We start from the raw sequence: 22,002 nt of genomic DNA, 5'->3' as shown, positions 1-22,002 counted from the left end.
GGTGCATGTGTGTATGCAAAACACAATCCTGCCGTGGCAAGGGCAGAGAAAATTCTCCTATGAACTACCAGCAAGGGAATCCTGTGCATGACTCTTCATCTTTGTTTTCCAGAGTACAGTTTCTCACTGCCAGTTTGGAGCACTGTGTGTTCAGCCACAGAAAAATGAACAAAAAAAAAAACACATGCAAAGGGATATACTGCATGCTACAGCTTTTACTATCATAAACCCGTGCTGTACCAAACACGGAAATTGCGACACAAAGCAGTAACATATTACTAATAATTTTCTTTTTATTGCACAACATTTTGTTTTCCCAAAAGATAATCAAATACTGCTCCTTCAATGTTCATTTATTGCTAGACCTTTTATTCTGGTTAAAAAGCAGTTGCCATCAATGTGCCTTCTTTCACATGCTTTAACACCAATAATCCTGCCCTTAGGCAGAGGTGAGGTGCAAAGCTATCAGGCCGCCCAACAACAGGTGAAGATAAGTTATTACTGCAGTTCTGTCATGTTGATACTGCAAGGGGCAAAGGGAAAAGATAAGCATGCCATTCAGGAGTTGCAGTGAAATCTTTCCAGTTTTTCACTGCTGAGTGATACCTCTTTTCAATCGACTTTTTGATAAGTGACTGTGTTTGTACTGAGTGGAGTAACTTGCAAACACCACTCCTATCCTCAGCTTCCTTAACTCTAAAAAGAAAATAAAAAAAAACCACAAAAAAAAACTTCTTCTAAAGCTCCTCTCCTCCTCTTGTTTTCAGCCAACTCTATTCCTTATATTGCTGGAAACAACACCCTAAGAAAAGTCTCTCCCAGAAACTCTATGATGAGCTTTGCATCAAAGCAACTTTCCCAACCCCCAGCAGTAACTTTACTGTGCTGAGCAGCTACAGGCTGAGAAACTCCTGAACTATCTTGATTACTCCAGATGGGGCAATTAGCAAGTGAACACTCCCACTGCCTGGCTAATATTTTCCTCCAGCTTTTCCACCTCTGCACTAATTTTAGACCACCAGAACCACAAATTGCTGAGGACTGACCAAGAATATGACAGATTTCACACTGGATATTCACTTACCTGCTATTTGAAAATAATTATCCTTTCATTACCAATCTGAAAACATTATTAAGCTCACATCTTTGGTCAATTCATGACCCAGGGAGATTAATGGCAAAACCTATTTTATCCCCTGAAAACTAGGAAATGCCAACTTAACAGTCTAAAAATAACAGTCTAAAGCTGCATTACTTGCTGCTCTCCTCTGCATGCCAAAAAAAAAAAAAAAAAAAAAAAAACCAAAAAACAAAACACCAAAACATAACTTCAGTAAGACTGGAGACCAACGGCAGGAAAAGCTGGAAAAATACAACAGTCTAATAGACCTGAAAGAGCTTGAGATTGAACTCAGAAATCCTGAAAGTGTTCGCAGACACACTAACTCCACAGCAGGGAATAAATCTAGCCCAAATGACCTGGGGCTGGTAAGTTATTCATTTGGTTTTAATATTGTCTCCCTACTAGGTAAAGCAGCTCTGGCTGCATGTTTCACAGAGGAGATCACTGCAAGAAAGCAAGGTCTTGCAATATTCCATTTTAAACAAGTTTATAGTGTTCTGGGTGTATTATTTTGAGAACAACTGTTTTCTTAACTGGAAGGCAAATAACGTACTGGCTTTGCTCCCATGCTAACACAAGGCTGCCTGCCTGACCACAGAGTTTTTCTATCATTTCCTGGAGTGTTGAATGCTTTCCTGCAGACCTCAGATCTGAGTCCTACTGCCTGCCTGGATTAGTTACCCCACACCAATCCAAAGGAAACAATATCCCTAAGCACCATACTTCAGTGGTTACAGAGGCAGCAGAGAGCTGTGCTCTGCAAGGTGTCTCTCTTTCCTCTGCCCAGGGCTACACTGTTGCTTGTAGCCATAACTACAGGAATTAAGCCCAAGCTGCCCAAGCTGTGACACCACTCCAAGTTTAAAGTTGTGCAAGAGGAGCAGACAATTTTGGCAGTCTGGTAAGGCTGTCTTCTGCCTGCTGTGCTGAGGAGCTACAGGAGAAACATCCCTTGTGCACCAGAGCAGGGATTGCTATTGCCCTTGGGCCACCCATAGTGCATACACCTACAGCACCAGCTGTGTGAGCCCTGAGATAGGCATCCTTTACTGCATAGAAATGCTCATCTTTCATCAAATTACCTTGCTCTCAAAATCATAAACAAACAAATAAACAAAATCTGTCCTTATTTACTAATGTATACTGGAGCTTGGTGCTGCTGCAAGATATTAGAGGACTGCAGTTATATGAGAAGTTTCATATTGCACCAAGACCCCACTGCCTGTACTTTCTAGGATCTTATACTAAAGAGAAGGTGAAAACAGGACATAGACTGTCCTTCAAGGACCTCTGTAAAAATAAAAAGCTGTCTGTATCCTCTGAGAAAGAAGAACTCCACCACATCTGCCTTTTCTCAGTCCTAAAGCATTCTTGATGAATTAAAGGACAGTAGCCACAGAGCCATCTGGCTGGAAGGAAAATCTGGGGCTCGTATCAAAATCTACAGTTTGAAGTTCCAGATTTACAATGACAGGATAAAAACAAATTCCCAATTGACATCAAAGCAGTCCATGTTACCATGCTAACTGATGTAAAAGAATGAACAAACAATAATTAAAAAGATAAACAATAGTTATATATTTGGATTTCTTCAATAAACTTTAACTACAAAGGGAACCTGTCCACATGAAGCAACATGTTTTTTAAAGCTTGCAATATGTGGAATTTTTCCAAAAAATGGGAAAAAAATTTCCAAAATATGGGGAAAATTCCTTTCAGAGCAAAGAAGCTCATGCAAGCCCTCTGGGGATCTTCACTTTCCTTTGGTTGCTTCCACTGCTAGGATTAAACATTTCCCCACTTTCTCCTAACTCCGTCCAAGCAGTATCCTGGAAATATTCAGGAAAAGCCAGACTGAAATGGTACACAAAAGACCAAAAATCTCCTAATCTGGGGGTTTTGGAGTTTATATGCCATTATCTGACTGTCACAACAAAATCTACAAAGATATTTAGTCATTCCTCAAAACACTGTCCCTCTTGCCTCAGACAAAACTGCACAGCATTGTAGACTTTGGAGAAATGCCCTTGGGAAGGGAACTTCCTGTCTGTCCCCAGATATATGCTCCCTGACAGCCATCAGATGACAGAAATGTCAGATGAGACAAAGGAGAAAAGTTTCAGTCAAACTTTTCAAACCTGAAAGGCAGCAGATGGCCCAAAGCTGAGAGCATATTAGCCCAAGAAACTGAACATATCCATATTTCAGTTTAATATCTAATTTCTGGGGCAATGATCCTTTAATATCAAGCCATCTCTTTGCTAACATTTTCTATCTAGGGGATACCATGGGTGCTCGGGTTCCTGGAGCATCCTTAATGAATAAGAGGGGGTGTGACTATAGCCAGGAGAGCACAAATCCCTAAATCCCTACCTGGCCAACTCACCATCATCACAGCACAGTAACAGGATAGGTAAAATATACAAGCCCTTACTGCCCTGAGCATTCACCAACCCAGCCCATAGCCAGGACTACACAGATGGTTTTCAATAGGCTTCTTGTAAATGTGGGATGTAAGAAAGGGTTCAACAACAGATACCTGAAACAAAGGGCATGGTGACTACATGGTGGCTCAAGGAAAGGTTATGGAGAGGAAGCTGCAGAAAACCTTATGTAAAAGAAAGCAAAAAAAAAAAAACAACAAAAAAAACCTGCAGTTGATGGGAAGATGATGTGGGAGAAATGAGGCCTACTGGAGAAAAAGCATCAATATTTCTTCAGTGCTCAAGTCTGTTTGCACTGGGAGACCTTAACCCCCCTTTGCAGTCACCCTGGTCCAACAACTATGCCTCCTTTGGGGACCTCAGTTAGCTTGGCAGAACAGATCCACAGCCTATGTTCCAGCTGAATAGCTCATAATATTGCCTTTTGCTTAGAAACATGCTTTTGCTTCAAAGAAAATTCACAAAATTACATGGTCGTTAGCAAGGACATGCAGAATGTAACATGGAACAAAAAAAAAGCTGCAGCTTCAGTGCTAGAATGGATTAATAGCTGAAATTCATGTAACCCATTAGAGCCTTTTATTTTACACGCAGAAGATGAGTGCCTTTTAGGATGCTAAAAGATCCACGTCCAAGCTTAAATAAATAGAGTGGGCCAAACATTCAGCTAGTACAAATCAGCCCAGCCCTTTTGCTGTTGAATTTCTCCAACTTTACACCAGGTAGTGTAAAATAACTTTTTTAGAATTATAGACTAGCTGTGCAATTATTTAAGATGTGACTATTTTATGAGCATGACATGAATCTGTCCCGTAAGGAGAGGTCACAGAACCAGATGATAAAACCTTGTGGCATGAACACATTGGTCTAATTCTTGCATGAAAAAGTGGAAAGATAATAGAAATTAAGCCATTTAAGGTTCCACCATTTAGACCTGTTTCTATCAGGTACGTCAACTCTGATTCATACAGGCTTCAAGCCTTTTACCAGAGCCCAGGAAGTACCAAAACTAAAGGATATTAAAAAATATGAGAAGTTATGGTCTTTGGAAAGTGTAGTTTGTGAGTTGTGGAGATAGACGATTGTACCTCATACCTATGAATCTTAGGCCTCTCTGTCCCTCTCATTTCTGCTCTCCCTTTGTACTTGTTTTGGCAACAGGACTTGTCTAAGACCTGAGAAAAAATTTGGTGGGCTAAAGATCTAAGACAAGGGCTGAAAATCTGCTCTGAAGGCAGGCTTCATTCTAGTTCACTTCAACCAGCACTCAAGAGTGGCCATCTGTACTCCCACTGCCCTACATCTCAAACGTGAAGTTTACAGCAAGCCTTGGAAGAGGCTTGTTTCTCACCATTAGTTACAGAGGGAATCTCAATGAGTCTCATAATAGATGTCCAGCTTCCAGACATCCCTTTGTAAGTAAGATGAATCCCACACTACAGGACTGGGAGGGAACTTATGTGAATCTAATTATGTGAGTGGGGCAAAAATATTATACTTACTCCCATGCTAGTCTCATAATAATGTTGTCTAGTATTATCAGTCAATAGTATCCAACAGTTTTAAATTTCTTTCTTATTTAAATTTGGCCTGTATTTCAGAATAAATATTTTATTAAAATTCCACAAAAAAATTCCTCAGAGGATATGTTTAGAGGATATGATTCAAAGAAAATCAGGTGCCAAATGTATCCCAAATTTTTTAACTGCTGTCAGCCCCATTTTTGGAACACTTTACAAAGAAAACAAGAAGCACTGGTCACACTCTCAGTAAGTTAAAATAGAATAACAACACTTCAAAGAGGTGCCTATTGGAAGACTAAAACTGAGCTGTAAATGAAACACTCTCAATGACTGTCAGAAATTTCCCAAGCTAAGTGGTGCCTTTAGGTACCTCAACATGAAAAATGCAATACTTGCCCCCTTATAATGGATCATAGTGCCATCGAATTTCACTTTGTAGGTTTCAATACCCAGCTCTTTTGCCAGACGGAGAATCCGGTTTTGGGTAGGTCCCACATATGCTCCACCAACATCTACGTAATTAACCTGATTGTTCTGTTAAAAGAAATAATACATGAATCAGAAGCTGCACAGGATGCTTCTCAACACAAATGCAGAAGTAGAAAGAATAATTCCATGCTGATTAGCACTGCAACTACAAGCACATGTAATCACAGGCACACAGAAACCACAGTGTCTTCATTCTGTCACACACGTGTGCAATTTGGTTTAACTCTTGTTTAAATTCCCCTGTAGTTTTTAGTATTGGTTTTTAGGTCTCACAAAAGAGAATCTGAAGAAATATCCAACCAAAACATCGCAAACCATTTATTGTTGAAACTACCTCCAGAACCAAGGCTTGTTTTCTCTGTAGATAACTGCTTAGACTTAATGCAGTGGATGCTGAGCACTGCACTGCAGTATTCATGGAGAGTAATCTCCTTTCCAGCACTGCACACTTTGGCTCCAGCTTGGTGTACTCTGGCTAGCAGCTCCCAGCAATGCTTGCCACCAAAGGTGTTCCATGCATCCCTCAGACCAGCATTATGCTCACTTGGGAAGAAGAAAGAAAGCCGAAGGTTTCAGGAATGAATACTATTACAAGCAGGTTGATTTTCCAAGATAGTAACTCTTTTTAACACTGTTTATAGTGAGCATTTTAAGCTAGGCATTCTCAGTGTCACAGAAAAATTGTGTTTATACTTAGTGTTTCATGCACAATGATTTCTGTTGAAATACCACTGTTTATCTCTGGTTCCCCAGAAATGGCATCTGACATATTTTAAACTTCCCTTACTTTCAGGGTGGGAAGCAGAAGTTATGTCTGTATTACACTACCCTGTGCCACAGGTGACTCCTTATTTCTTTAATTTTCTTTTTAATGGCAACCAAGACGTGGTCGATTTTTAGAAGCAGGAGTGTTATTTCAGATAATTTAGCTGTGTTCAAATGTATGTCTGAGCTGTAATGATGTTTGGCTCTGCTCAGGCTGCTTCTTATATGGCTCTTAGTTACCATGCCTGTTACAGTATGCAAAGGGAGATGGAAATGACAGGGGAAATGCTTTGATACTCATGGTCTCAAGATGATAGTTTCCCTCTACAATGTTAAAGACAGAGCAGATCCTGCCACGGACAAAGGGTATAGACTATGTGGATGGAATTTAATTACCTTAATACAGATATTTAACACAATTTTAGACAGCCCATGGTACCCAAGCTGAGCAAGGCTGACAAATTTGTTTCATGACCCATGGAAGACCTACAGCTGGATGCCAGGCAAGGTATCCTAGGCAGCTAAAACGGTACTACATGCTTCTGGTTAGGTACCCAAGTCCCATTCGATGGCTCTCAGAGTTGCTTCCAGTCCAATCTTAAAGCACCTCCTGTCAAGAGAAGCCCACTGGCATGTATTGCAGTGCAACCCGTTCCAACAGAGCTCTTTTACTTGACAGAAGTGATGACAAGTTGGGACACCTGTCTGCTTTGGGAATTCATACTCCCATTTTTATCCCTGGCAAAAGTCAAACCCAACAGAATCACAGAATGGTTGAGGTCAGAAGGGACCTCAGGAGGTCATCTGGTCCAACCCCCTGCTCTGGTAAGGTCTCCTAGTGCAGATTGCCCAGGACTGCATCCAGACAGCTTCTGAATATCCCTCTGCTCTGTCAGCCTTTCCTCATCCAAAAGAAGCTACAGTCCCTTCATCATCCAGACCATTAATGAAAATGCCAAACAGGACTGGACCCAGTATTGACCCTTGGGGTAAACCACAAGTTACCAGCCTCCAACTAGACTTAGTACCACAGATCACCATCCTGTGGAACAGGCTGTTCAGCCAGTTTTCAGTCATCTCACTGGCTGCTCAAACAGTACATACTTCATCAGCTTGTCTATGGGGATCTTATGGGAGACAGTGTTAAACTACTGAAGTCCTAGTAAATAATACCCACTGTTTTTGCCTCATCTACCAAGCCAGTTATTTTACGTCACAAGGTTATCAGGTTGATCAAGCATGACTCTCTTGGTGAATTCATGCTGACCGATGACTTTCTAGTCCTACATGTGCCTGGAAGTGGTGTCCAGGATTAGCTGCCCTATCACTTTCGGAGGGACTGAGTTCAGGCTGACCGGCCTGTAATTCCCTGTTTCTTCCTTCTTGCTCTTCTGGAAGACAGGAGTGACATTTGCCTCATTGTAGATCAGCACAAGTGAGAGTCCAGCATCTCATGAAGCACTTACCCTAACAGTGAATGTTCTTCCTCCAACTCTATCCCGGGCCTCAAGAACCACCACGTTGACCCCAGACTCAGACAGTAATTTGGCAGCTGACAAACCTACCAGAAAAAGACAAAGAGCTTTAAAACAATGGTCAAAACCTGAACCAAAGCTTCAAGGTCAGAGATTTCAATACTGTTTTCAAAAATTCCTGAGAGAAGTCAGAAACTTTTAATGTCTTACCACAGAAATCATGTGGCTGCTGCTTAGTTGCATGTTATAACCATATCCATAAGTAGCATTCACAGACTGAAATTTTCCTCCTGCCAGTTAGTATTTGGCATTTTAAAATCAGTAAAATCTCAATTATTAAGGGACAAAAATGTTACTCTTCATTTGCACAGTACCTAGAAAGGCAGAACCCAGCTTCTGGGGCTTGAAATGCCATAGAGATAGAAATAATAACATACTAAATGGGCATGTTACAGCAAGGTAGGCTTTGAACTTCTCTCACTCATCAACTCTCCATTCTACTGCTATCCAGTGTCCTCATTCACATGCAGGAAGAAAGACTGCTTCACTGTCAAGATTAATTTTAAGCAATGGAGTTTGATCATGGCAATCAAACACAGATACTTTATAAAAGGAATTATGGTCACAGCAAAAATCATCTAATTATGGGACTTTGTGATGGAGGCAGTACAGACAACCGAAAATTCAACAGGACAGAAGTCCTCTTTGCTTTTGACAAATGTGAGCTGAAATTGTAAAAAGCAATTATGAGTTTGTGAAATCAAATTATCCCACTGCCCTGCAGGCCAATTTAGCACTGAGGCATTGTTTCCTTGGAGTCGTTTCCCCTCCTTAAGTAAATGAAAGCCAGCCGTATTGATCAGAACTTCCAAGATAGCCCGCAGTAAAGAATAATATTATATTCATGTTTATTACACTACCTCAAAATGTGATTAAAAGCAACTGTTCATGAGCCAACAAAGAATGCATGTCTGAAAAGACCAGAGGAGAGGAATTATTCTGGGTAGCATTAAGTGTACTTACTTATTCTGAGGACAATACAGAAAAACCCATAAACTTCTGTGCACATAATATTTAATGGGGAAGTGGAATACCATCCACTGGAAACCAGAACTGAGGAAGTTCAAATGGCTTACATTGACAAAAATTATATATACAATTTCCATTCTCATCTAAAAATAAATTTACATCCTTGCACTACATTCTTTCGATTGCTGCAGCAGAAGTATACTTGATTGTCTATTTATTTAGTCTTCTAATTTTCAAAAATGCAAGCAATTTTTCAGTGGAGTGAACAACTTCTAAACTGATCTCATTTATTTCAGCAGTATTTGATCATTTTTTTCCTGCATGAAAGTCTATAGAGAACATTTAAATTTCAATACTTTTGTGATAGCCTTCTCTTCTTCCTCAACATAAGCATAGAAGACACAAGTCTATAATGCTGGGAATACAAACTGAAGTATTTTCTTACAAATATTTTTTTTTATATGAAGAAAACTTTTTTTTAAAAAAAAAGGATTTCCTACATATATAAAATAAAACTTGAATTTCTCTATTCTGCATAAATATTACTTGGATATTCAGGCATAAGTGTGCAATTCTTATGTAAGAATTACAAAATTACAAATTTCTCTTGTAAGAAAGTCTACCATAGATATACAAGTCTTGAAAAAATGAACAGTACATTCATGTGTTATCCTAAGGAGCTGGCGAATGAAGTTGCAAAGCCACTGGCCATCATATTTGAAAAATCATGGCAGTCAGGTGAAGATCCTGATGACTGGAAAAAGTGAAATATAACCCTCATTTTCAAGAAGGGGAAAATGGATGACCCAGGGAATTACAGACCAGTCAGTCTGACCTCTGTGCCTGGCAAAATCCTGGAGCAGATTATCCTGGAAGGCATGCTAGGGCACATGAAAAACAACAAGGTGCTTGGTGACAGCCAGCATGGCTTCACTAAGGGGAAAATCCTACCTGACCAATTTGGTGGCCTTCTATGACGAGGTTACAAAAGTGATGGACAGGGGTGGAGCAGTTGACGTCATCTACCTGGACTTGTGCAAAGTGCTCAACACTGTCCCACATGACATCCTTGTCTCTAAATTGGAGCGTCATCAATTTGATAGGTGGACCACTCGGTGGATAAAGAACTGGCTGGATGGTCACACTCAAAGAGTTGTGGTCAATGGTTCAATGTCCAGCTGGAGACCAGTAACGAGTGGTGTCCCTCAGGGATCGGTGTTGGGACCAGTCTTGTTTAACATCTTTGTCGCTGACACGGACAGTGGGATTGAGTGTGCCCTCAGCAAGTTTGCTGATGACACCAAGCTGTGTGGTTTGGTTGATATGTTAGAGGGAAGGAATGCCATCCAGAGGGACCTTGACACGCTTGAGAGGTGGGCTGATGCCAACCTCATGAAGTTTAACCATGACAAGTGCAAGGTCCTACACCTGGGTCAGAGCAATCCCAGGCACAGCTACAGGTTGGGCAAAGAAGAGATTCATGGTAGTCCTGCGGAGAAGGACTTGGGGGTATTGGTCAATGAGAAAATGAACATGAGCCGGCTTCAGTGTGGTCTTACAGCACAGAAAGCCAACCGTATCCTGGGCTGCATCAAGAGGAGCGTGACCAGCAGGTCAAAGGGGGTGATCCTGCCCCTCTACTCTGCTCTTGTGAGACCTCACTTGGAGTATTGTGTGCAGTTCTGGTGTCCTCAACATAAAAAGACATGGAACTGATGGAACAAGTCCAGAGGAGGGCCATGAGGATGATCTGGGGACTGGAGCACCTCCCATATGAAGACAGGCTGAGAAAGTTGGAGCTGTTCAGCCTGGAGAAGAGAAGGCTGCGTGGAGACCTCATAGCAGCCTTCCAGTATCTGAAGGGGGCCTATAGGGATGCTGGTGAGGGACTATTCATTAGGGACTGTAGTGATAGGACAAGGGGTAACGGGTTGAAAGTTAAACAGCAGGGGTTTAGACTGGATCTAAGGAAGAAATTCTTTACTGTTAGGGTGGTGAGGCACTGGAATGGGTTGCCCAGGGAGGTAGTGAATGCTCCATCCCTGGCAGTGTTCAAGGCCAGGTTGGATGAAGCCTTGAGTGATATGGTTTAGTGTGAGGTGTCCCTGCCCATGGCAGGGGGGTTGGAACTAGATGATCTTGAGGTCCTTTCCAATCCTAACTATTCTATGATTCTATCCTACATGAAGCAGACAGAAAACTGGCCTAGGTATGAAAAAAAAACCAAACCACAACTGCTGTATGCAAATAGTTAGTGCCTGAGACCATCACTCCATGCTGTATATGACAGCTATATTCATGCCATAGCTGGGTAGGAAGAAGAATGGTTCCACTGGACTGTGTTTTAAGTTAAGCTTGCTACTGTTTTACAGCTTAATTAGATATGTTCAAATAAAGAAGGGCTGTTGAAGGATGAAGAACATGGCAGTAAGACTGAGGTTCTCCGACCTGTCAAACTGTAATTCTTGCACTCCTGCCTTACAGGTTTTTAGTTTCATTATTGTTTACCAAGTGTCACCTCAGACACTGATCAGAAGAAAAAAAAGTCTTCAGAGATACACAGAGTGGGGATGGGCAAGAGACACATTGGGACAGCAATTGCTTACTGGCAACCACCTGAGGGCCCAACTCAGAAATCAAAACAGTGCAAAGTATGTTGATTAGAGTGCTACTATGTATTTATTTGTTTAAACTATAGAAACAATATTCTTTGAAAATGGAAGACTAGAATCAACACCCACACATGAGGTATTACTATGTAGCTGCCTATAGAACCCAACTCTTTAGCTTCATCCTGGTGTGACCAAAGTGCACCAGATATTGCATCGCAACAATCAGGAAGACTACATGCTCTTGGTACAAAATTAGCCTCTGAATAGATTGCATATTTTCCCTTTATCTTCTCCATAGCTTGTATTTTCAAGACTTTTATTGCTGTTCCAGTACCCTCCACAGGACTGGATGCCAGAGAGTGACCATTTCATTCTGTTTAATTGATGGGGAGAGAATGAGAAGAAGAAATGAGTTTCCAGCTGCTTGCCCCACCCCTGCCTGCTCAGCTCCCCTTGGGCCACATAGATGTAGTCTTCACCTCCTCTTCAACATCTCCATTACTTCCCCAGAGGACATTGCATGCCTTCCAGGAGCTGCCAAAGCGGAGGGCAGGACCTTCACACCACAAGAGCCTCCTGCGACATGAGCATTCTCCTAGAGCCATGGCCCTCCAGCACACATGGGCTCTGATACCACAATATCCTGGGATACTGTGGATGTCCACAGTGGCCTGGGCAAAGCCATGCACTGGGCTATGACCTCTCAGGCTGCAGCCAGGGCTTAGGTGAGGAATTTTAAAAATCAACAGATTATGCCTGTACAACTGCATTATGGACATGCTTGTCATAACCAAGGCCACTGCTGTGCCCCATTGCCACCCCTACCTCTTCCAAGCAAACCACACCAAATCACTGGCTGCACTCCTTCCAGATACCACTCTATGAATTAGAAAGAAACTGCTTGCCCCAGAAAGATGAAAAATACCTACCAAAACCATACCTCATTTGAAATATCTGGCTGTAGAAAGTCACTTGTTATTAGATGAGAATAAACAAGGAGAGATGACTTATACATCCTCCACAAGAGTTTGTATGGCAATCTCACAGCAAGCTCTCCCCCTCATCTGAAGATGCCATGTGGTAAAGCCCTGTTCCTATTGATTCTGCAGCACTATTAAGGACTCAGAATTGCTGCTACCGCTGGAGATCTTACTACTGCTATTTTCCTTTCAGAAAATTGCCATAATCCTATCAAGCAAAGCAGTTTCAAGTGCATCAAAACACCAGATATACAGTTAAAAAATAAATAAGTAAAAGCAAGTAAGATGAATTCAAGCCAATCTGCAGTCTACAAGACATATGCCATGGCTGAAACAGAGATGCTGAACAAAACTGTATTTTGCATGTAGCCTCATGGAAAATAGTAAAAGCATGCCCCTACCTCATAGGAAAGAAAGGTTCAACTCTACATGCAGTGCACAAGGCCAGGGCTTAAGAGACCTGAGTTTGATTCCCAACTGAGCTGCACAATGTAGGAAATATTTGCCTATTTTGTATGGAAGTGGTTATAAGGGTAGAACTTCTGAGACTAGTTCCAAGGTGCCTCAACACTGGAATTGATACAGAGCATATGAACAGATAGAGGTTCTGTAGCACAAATAGTGGGAGTTTTAAAAAAGTTACTTTATTGGAAATGTGATAGTAATTCTACAGTAATAGTAGAGTAATTTTTCTTTTCAAAATCTAGGCTCTGTAACCCACAGCATCAAACAGATTTACTGATACACCATGATGAGAAGCAAAAACCATCATCATCTTTTCCAGAGACAGCATACTTCTTATGTAAAGCATGCTGAACATCTCCAAGCCACAGAAGGGCAGTGGAGGGGCAACAACCTTTTAACCGTTCAAACTGAGGCCACTACATAAGTGCTGTATTGAGCACACCAAAACAAAGGCAGAAGTTAGCTGTCAATACTGGAAAGGTCAATTTCTGCTGGTTTTCTGGACACATTGTTTGCCTACTTGCCAGCTGCTTTGGAAAAGTGTGTTTGCTTTTATAGATCCTCCATTGAGTTAAGAGTTTTAAAAAAACAACCTAATACAACATTCCTTCATAAAATCCTTGTTAAATCACCCTGCTGCACAGGAGTGGGATAATTACGTTGTGCGAAAGACTACTAAGCCATTACTGTAGTGTTCTAACCTAGCAGGCTTTAATTGAGTACTGTACAGAGAAAAGCTTTCTGGAAAATCTCTACATTTTTCTGATCTTAAGCAGGGGAATAATTTTTAAACTTCTTCACACATTATGCTAATACACATCAGTAAAGCAAGACAATTGACAATATATCCTTGTGAAAGTTCCACTGCAACAGCATGCTAATGCTGGGATTATTTTTATCATTTCACTGGTGATAAACTCAACTTTTTCCAGATGCAACTGGGTAATTATATCTGCCAGTGCCCAACTTAGAATAAGCTCTCATTATTCAGCTAGAAGTTTGTTTGCCAAGTAACATAAACCAGTCAATAAGAGATGAAAACCTTTCTGCCATGACCACAGGGTAACCTCTCGCTTCCTCACCTCTTTCTTTACCTTGCTTGGTTTTGTTTGTTTGTTTTGTTGTGCACACCATTGTATGAAAATAAATTTTACAATATAGTTAAAATGTACTCATTTATATCAGGCTGACTAGAGAAATCACAAATCAGCAGCAACATATAGAAGGCTGAGAATGAAAGAACTGTTTTCTTTCACATACTAAGGATTTGAAGATTTAAAATTGTCATTGAAAATGAACAACAAAAAAAATAAATTACAGCCTTTTAAATTTGCACAAACCAGTAGGAATACACATTGCAGATCATAAGTCTACATTCATTTCTTCTTCCATGTTGCCTAAATCCATAACATTACTAAGTCTCTGTCACCAGTTGCATTATCTTTCCACATGTGATTTCACAATCCTTGATATAGAATACTTGATTCTGGGGCTAAGGTTGTGTTCATTTATTTTGTCATTTTCAGGTAAATGTTTTTCACTTACTTTTCATCAATTCTTCTCTTCCCCTCAAGCAAAAATAATCCAGTTGATTCAGCAAAGATTTCAACCAGAAGAGAACAAATATTTTCTGTTACAAACTACATTGTTCAACTGAGACCAACCACTCTGACAGGTTTCAGTGGAACTACTGTCTAAATGCTTTCATCGGATTCAAGCCATGTTCTGAAGGGTACAAAGGCAGTTTTTCATGGAAAATGTTAACAGAAACACAGTAAGCAGGGACAGGGAATTATGTCCTGAGGATTAATCCATTCCTCCATACACACCCACTCAGATTTCCATGTCCAAAGCCCATTGCAGTAAATGTCTCTTCCCCAGAATAATGCACATCCCCTAAAGACAGAAGAAAGTTAACTAATATAAGTGTGGGGTTAGAAATGCAACATCCTCCTTCCCCTTAAAATGAACACCACCAGGTAAGATGATGATGATGGTTTGATACTATTTAGTTAATGGAAACATCTCACACTCCCTATTAGTGGGTGAACAATCCAATGCTTGGTGAATTCTGCTTCACAATGATAGGAAGAGCCGACATCGAAGGATCAAAAAGCGACCATCCTGAGACAGGTTAATTTTACCCTACTGATGATGTGTTGTTGCAATAGTAATCCTGCTCAGTATGAGAGGAACCGTAAGTTCAGACCCCTGGTTCATACGCTTCGTAGAGGAGCCACTGGCTCAAGGCTACCATCTGCGGGCTTATGACTGAACATCTCTAAGTCAGAATCCTGCCTAGACGTAGCAATACTGCAGCATTGCAGGCACCTCAGTGAGCTTGTGAGAGTGGTTGCTTGAGACTGATCCAGGAAATTACAGTCTTGCTCAGAATGCAGGAGAAGGAAAACTCCTATCTTCAAACCTGGGCTGATGGAGCTCGTCTTGCCTTGTATGGTCTTCCATCTAAGAGAAGGACACTCTTACAAAACCTATGACCTGCAAACTTTGCTATCATCGTCCTAGCTCTAGGCCGTGGCAGTTAAACCTCAGGTGTAAAGGATGGGGCCAGTTCTGTGCAAGCTGTGCCTCACCTAACAAATCCCCTACACAGGCGGAAAGGGCTTGCTTTCATTTGTTGGTATGGATGGGTGAGGGCTGAACCTGCAGGTGACAAGGTGCATGGGAAGCTACAGATCCAACCTTGCATGTAGGCGGACCAGCGTATGGGTAGCTTGAGATTACTCAGGAGATGACAGTCCTGGTTGAACACTCCCTGATTGGCTAAGCACCCTTTTCAAAACAGATTTGCACATCCCACTCGTCCTTCATCATCGTGCTTGAAGTGAGTGTGGTTAAAGCCCTTCCCAAAATCTTCGCAAGTGAAGCCAAGCCATCAATGGAAACATCTAATGTAATTGCACATATTTTCTAACTACTGTTAATTGTCTTGCTCAGTAGGCAGAATAAACTCCTGATAGCTAAATGGTGATCTTCAGTTAAATAGGTATGAGAAAAAATGTTGCTATACTGTGATCAGTGTCATTGACACAAATATCAAGAACATAGGTATTCCCAGAAAAGACATAATGCCTGTCCCATCCTGTTCTTGTTATGCTAGGATATTGAAAGATGTGTTCTAGCTAATTGGACATTTATTTTGCTTACTGGAGTAAATAACACTCTTAAGACTTCAGACCTACTAGCTAACAGAAACACTCTTTCTGACCTTTCAATACCTTTCACCTAAGCCTGAGACATAATGCAAAATCTGCTCGTCAAGGATAAGCCATAGGTTTCCAGTGGTCTCTCAAGAGCTCTGAATTTGCTAACCTATGAATCATGCTGGTGTACATTTTGGTTTAGCCAGAAAGAAACCTAACACATTCTTCATCTAGGGACAGAACCTGCTGTGACTATTCAAGTTACCTCCTGAGTTAGACAATGTTTAGAAATGATGCATTTACCATATAAAACAACATGACAAATATAATGAAAAATGAAGAAAATAATAATATTTTTACATCTGGTTATATAATGAACACATCACAACCATATTTTGACCAAAACTAAATATCTGGCACTAAGCATAACACTAAGGAGTGTCTTATCCAAAACCCATACTCTACATCATAGGATTTTGTGTCTTTAGTAGCAAAACTTTAGAACACATTATGAAGGAGGTAGATTGAAACTGATATGTCTGTTTATTTGCAACTATTGTATAGAATATCTATGACACTTTATACAGGTCCCTGTTAGTTTTGTCCCTGCTGTAAACTTTTCTCATAGTGACAGTCAGCTTGCTAGTAGGTCATGGGGAACCAAGAGCTCTGTGAAACATTGCTATTTATTTCTGCATCCCCAAAAATGTAGGAATTTCTGGTGATCAGTGACAACAATATCACTGATTAACAGATTTCCTGTTGGATGCAGAAAGAAAGCAGTAGGGAATCAGGTAGCCAAAGTATAGGACAAGGCAGATGTAAAGAGACAAACACAGGATAGATTTTAGGAACTAGCTACTGCATTTCTACAGGTCAAATTCTGAAATGTAGTGCAGATTTGCACAGGTGGGACTGATTGTAGCTTCTACCAGTAACTATGTATTTGACAGTTTATCTGACACTACCACCCGCTAGCAGCACAGCATGCTGTTAAAACAAACAAAGTGGTATACAACACAAGTTGAGCTGCCATTAAAGCAGCCATTTTAGCAAGCAAGGAAAATCTGCATTTCCTCATTATTCTCTCTGAGACCTCAGCCAATGTGTGGGTAGCTCAAGTGGTAAGGTTCTCGATCATCTCACATCCCATCAATCTCACATCATGGAGCAGGAGATGCAACACATAGTGCCCTTCCTTGGAGAGAGAGAGAAAAAAAAAAAAAAAAGCCTTAATAGGGTGTCATATGGTTTATTTCGGCATAAAGACTAATTGCTACTATTTTTACACCCCAGCTTCTTCCTACAGTTTGTGGCCTTTGGACTCCTTAAGTGCAACAGAAAACTGCTGTTTCCTGCATGTGGCTGGCAAATCTAAGCATCGTTTTGTTGAGCCAAGAGATTTCCTTGCTTCTAACTAAGAGCAAATGTGGTTTTATGTGGAAATGAGAACTGTCCATATCAAAGAATGATAATCTTCAGCATAAGTTTCAGTGATGACTGTGTTTCCCTTGTGCTTTGTGCTTGTAACATGATGTGCTGAAATGTCTTCCAAGAGATATTTGTATACAAGTTTTCTTGGGCTTGTCTGCTTCTGGACATTGTTCTCCATTTGTAATATGTCTCTGTTTTGCATTACATAGACAAACATTCTTAATGTCCTTTGCCTTGTTTTGATAAACTTGGCTCCCAGTGTCCAAAATTCATGTGTAAGGTGAAGCTGGTACACAAACATAGCCCAAACTTTCCACTGAAACAACTTAGGGTATTTTGCTTACACTCTGTTGTTGCCAGAATTTGAATTATTTAAGACAGAATATTCAGAGTGTGTTTTTCAGGCTGATTTTTTTTTTCTGGAAAATCTTTGTCAAAATCGTCTATTTCCAAACTCTAAACCTTCATGAAACAAACATTTTTTGATTTTGAAAATTCATGTCTTTATTTTATTCCTGTTTTGGAAGTTCTAGCAGCAACTTAAAATTTGGCAAGAAGATAGCCTTTGAGTCATCATAGCGCATTTTGTTATCCATGTGAAAATATGCTGCAACAGGGTCAGTTACAAAGTTGTGAGGAATTGCAGATCAGATGTAGGCAGCAGCCACTTCCTAGATCTGAAAAGCTGAAATGTCTGAGGTTTCTTTCAAACTCCCTGAGAATTTAATGCTGACCAGTCATTATCAAGCCCCGAGGAGTGACTGAGCATCCTGGATGTTGTAACTGATTTCGTATCTCAGAGCTTTTGTGCACAATGCAACCTAGGGTTATGGAGCCAAAATATAAATCTCCCTTAGCTTCAGGTGCAGGTAGCAGCTGAGGTGCGGACAATGAGTCAGAAGAAATATAGCAGTGTTCTTCTGCATAAAAGAGACAACTTCTGAAAGCTAACAGTAGTTAGTCAACATATAGGATGACAATGTCCTAGTCCTCAATTAGTGTAGTCAACCCAAGCAGCAGAGGATTCTCTGATGGGATGTCAGGGTCATGATCCTGCTGATTAAGCAGACACACACCCATGGCGCACCATGCGCTGTCAGCTTGCTGTGTTTAACAAATGAGGGAATTTAATAGTCTGAGCCAAAATGTACAAGCAAAAGGTCAAAACCAATCCAAACCAGAATATCCTCTTCAGCTCAGTAGAAAGCCCTATAGGTAGAAAATGAGAGAAATATGCAAGGCATAAAATTAACAACTCCCTGTGGGTATGGGGAAAGTCTTAAATTTCAAGATTCAGTTTATTTCATATGCTATTGTATAAAACATTATAATTAATATCAACAGTATTACAGGGGACATTATCCATTACAAATGATACAAACATGTGTCTGGGGCCTTTCCTGGTCATGACCCACATTTTCAACATGTGCGTCCATGTGAAAAGAGGAATCTAGCCCAAACTCTGCAGCTCCCTCTCTGAAGGGGTCCAAGTGTACTTGCTAATGAAGTGTGGGTTGTTTGAACATGATTCCATGGAGCACAGCAGGAAAATATCAGCAGTAGAGTCTACCAGAAATGAGTTCTTCCAAGGGCTTCTCCACTCTGAAGCATACTTTGCAGAAGCTTCCTCCACCCCTAGAGTGCAGCTTCCTACAGGCAGACTCGATTCTGTGTCCCTGTGAATGACAGATGTGTGCATACAAAGGAGAGGAGCACAGATGAGAAGAGTGTGCTAGGTTGTACAGAAATTTGCTCTCAAGGGCACACTTCACGTTGAGGAATAGATAATTCCAGAGATGCCAGTAATGATTTGAGCTTTATTTTGCAAATATTGCACAACTATTTTTTAAAGCCACAGTCTCACTGCTGGGAAGCTCACACTTAATATATTAACAAGTACCTTGTTTATACCTGATGCATCTTTCATGTATGTCTGGTAAGTAACTAGTTTACCCCAAAGTTTTCCATTCTTTCTTGCAAACATCAGGTCATGAGTATTTAAAATACAGCAGAAGGAGAGAAGGTAGTAATCTTAGCAGATAAGACAACTTCAAATAGATCTTCGGAGAAATAAGCAGCAGCAAGTCAAGACTGGAGTCAGAGACATGTTAAGGGGAAACCCTGTCCATACTGGAGCATGGTTTTCATCTCACCAATACCAAAGTTCTGAATATAGATTACATTTTTTAAGACCAGAAAGCAGTGCTGCCTAACATCTTACAGAACTGAGATGTAGGTACATTGGTACAGGAACAGCGGGGACAGAGAAGCTGTGTAAAAAGCAAAACAAACCAGAATAGGAATTATAGTGCCCAGCTATGAATGGTATTATATACTGAAGATAGATTAATTATGAAATAAGGCATTTATAGTCCATTTTTCTAAGGCTGTTTTCTTCAAATGATGTCAGTTGTAATTCATAATAGGCAAACACTGATTTTTATGCTACTGGAGTGACATAAAGGTTTCCACTGGTAAGAAAAATGTTCCTGTACCCCAAGAGTACTATGACATGTTTATTTGTCTTCCTAATGCCACTGACAAATTTCAGAGACTTCAATGCCTTGGAATTTCCTGGTTGGCTCAATTTCAGACTCCACACCAGGCTTTAGTCCAAGGCATAAGTGTTCTGAAGAAACTTATTAATTCTTGTACTAGTGAAGCAAGATAGCACTTAGAAATGCTCAATGTGTTTTCCAAATCACTGCTACAGTTTGGAAAGCTGGAGAAGCAAGAGAAAAGGAGCTCCTCAGAGCCCTAAAACCCACATAAAGTTCACACCACCATCAGCTGCACACAGTACAGGGTGATAATTTACTAAGGGCACTCTGTTTGTTATATGAACATTAAGCATGAAGACCCAATGACTCGTGATAACAGAAAAATACCCAGGCATTTGATGAAAGAAAAATGCAAGCAAAACTATGTCTGAACTCTTTCTTTCTACAGATTTTTAAATAATTACATTGTCACAAGAAATAAACAATATTGTTTTAGCAAATTATATAATGTAATTAAGTAAACTGGTTGCTGTTTTATGCATTAATTCACTGTAGATTAAATAAAGGAAATCTACCAACTCCTCCTCAATTCTAATAAAAACTCATTTTACCTATAGCCATAATGGTTGTAGTATCACTGAAGTGACATAACTCACCATTATCATTAGTGAAGTAAAGATTCTCTGAAAACTGAATCCTGGCCAAAGCTGCTAACACAGTATTTATGCCACCGGCAAAAAACAGATTTTCTCCATCACAGCACCATTCTCATTCTAGGCACAGTTAAGTGCCATAAGAATAATTCTTTCAGGGGCAGGGGGTGTTAAGCATGAGAATCAGTGGTCACAATGTATGTGCCAGTGTTAAAGTAGATCTGAAGGGTGTTTGGAGAAGTATTTCCTAGCAAAGTGTGAAGAGTCCACCGTACTGGGACAATTTGGCTGGCGGTAGTCCAGCTCTTGTCACAATAACAATCCCTAACGTGTTTTTACAGCTATTCCAGATGTCTTTCTGCAGCATTTATCGAAAGAATACAGTTGCCAGTGCTGCAAGAGCAACTTAAAACCTCACAATTTCAAAGCACCATCTTTCTAGGGATGTAAAAATCCCATCCTGTATCCTTGCACTCCTCCTCACCTGTGGGCGTTATAAAGTCAGTTCTCCTATAGACTATCTTCTGATGAGCACGAAGTACAAACCAGAGCAAGCAGCAGCAAACACGTGATAAAATGACAACCGGCATATTTTTTCCCTTTGTTTTGTATATTTTTTTATTTCCCCAATCGTAGCTGATGCCCCTGGGGACCTGACACTCTCTATAACCATCGCCTAAGCCTTAAAGCCAGCCGTGGGAATGAGCCACCCCCTGCCCCACCGCTCCCCGTCCCCGCGCCGTCCAGCCGAGATCGGCCAGACCCCGAGCACTGGAGTGATGCCCCGAGGAAGGCCGGAGGATGCCCGGGGACTGCGCCGCCCCAAGAACCCACCTGAGATGCCGCCCCCGACCACGACCACGTCGTATCTCCCGGCCATGTCTCTGCGCCCCGTCCTCGTCCCTGTTTCCATCCCGCCCTTCCGCGGCGGCAGCGAAAGCTCCGAGCCGGCTGTGGCGGGCGGGCAGCACCGCGCCGTCCCGCTCGCCCCGGCCCCGCCTCTGGGCGGGAACCCCACGCACCTCCACCAATGGGCTTTGGTCGGGGGGGGGGGGGGGGGGGGGGGGGGGGGTAACTCTTAGCCACGTCTCTTCGGTGCTGTCCCACCCGCCGGGCCCGGCCCAGCCCGACGGGATGGTGTGAAACCCCCGCGGAGGAGGAGGGCAGCTGATGGGTAGTGCATGTTCTGTCTGGGCCCGGCTAGGTACTAGTCTGTCATGGGTGCACGAGAAGGTGACAGGATGCAGATGGGTGAAAAAGGATGCCTGTTGCAGGGTGCAGCAGATCTAGCAGCCTGCACTCACCAACCTTTCTTTATTTACTGAAATATAAAACGTGCTAGCAA

At 41.4% G+C, this 22,002-nt stretch overlaps 1 protein-coding gene across 1 annotated transcript in view; it reads right to left on the bottom strand.

Annotated features, from left to right (window-relative positions):
* LOC101869228 (amine oxidase [flavin-containing] A) overlaps positions 1 to 21,626 on the bottom strand; it is a 40,256-nt gene extending 18,630 nt beyond the window's left edge. Inside the window, exons 1-3 of the mRNA XM_005151720.3 lie at positions 21,492 to 21,626; positions 7,811 to 7,905; positions 5,487 to 5,624 (exon numbers count right to left, since the gene is read on the bottom strand). Coding sequence (XP_005151777.3) covers positions 5,487 to 5,624; positions 7,811 to 7,905; positions 21,492 to 21,570 — 312 coding nt within the window. The 5' untranslated portion in view covers positions 21,571 to 21,626. The remainder of the gene's footprint in view (positions 1 to 5,486; positions 5,625 to 7,810; positions 7,906 to 21,491) is intronic.
* Between the last annotated feature and the right edge of the window lie 376 nt (positions 21,627 to 22,002).

Source organism: Melopsittacus undulatus, chromosome 2 (genome assembly GCF_012275295.1).
Source record: "Melopsittacus undulatus isolate bMelUnd1 chromosome 2, bMelUnd1.mat.Z, whole genome shotgun sequence".
NCBI classification, from domain to species: domain Eukaryota; kingdom Metazoa; phylum Chordata; class Aves; order Psittaciformes; family Psittaculidae; genus Melopsittacus; species Melopsittacus undulatus.
The sequence above is the reverse complement of the archived record's forward strand: the minus strand, read 5'-3'. Positions and strand labels throughout refer to the sequence as shown.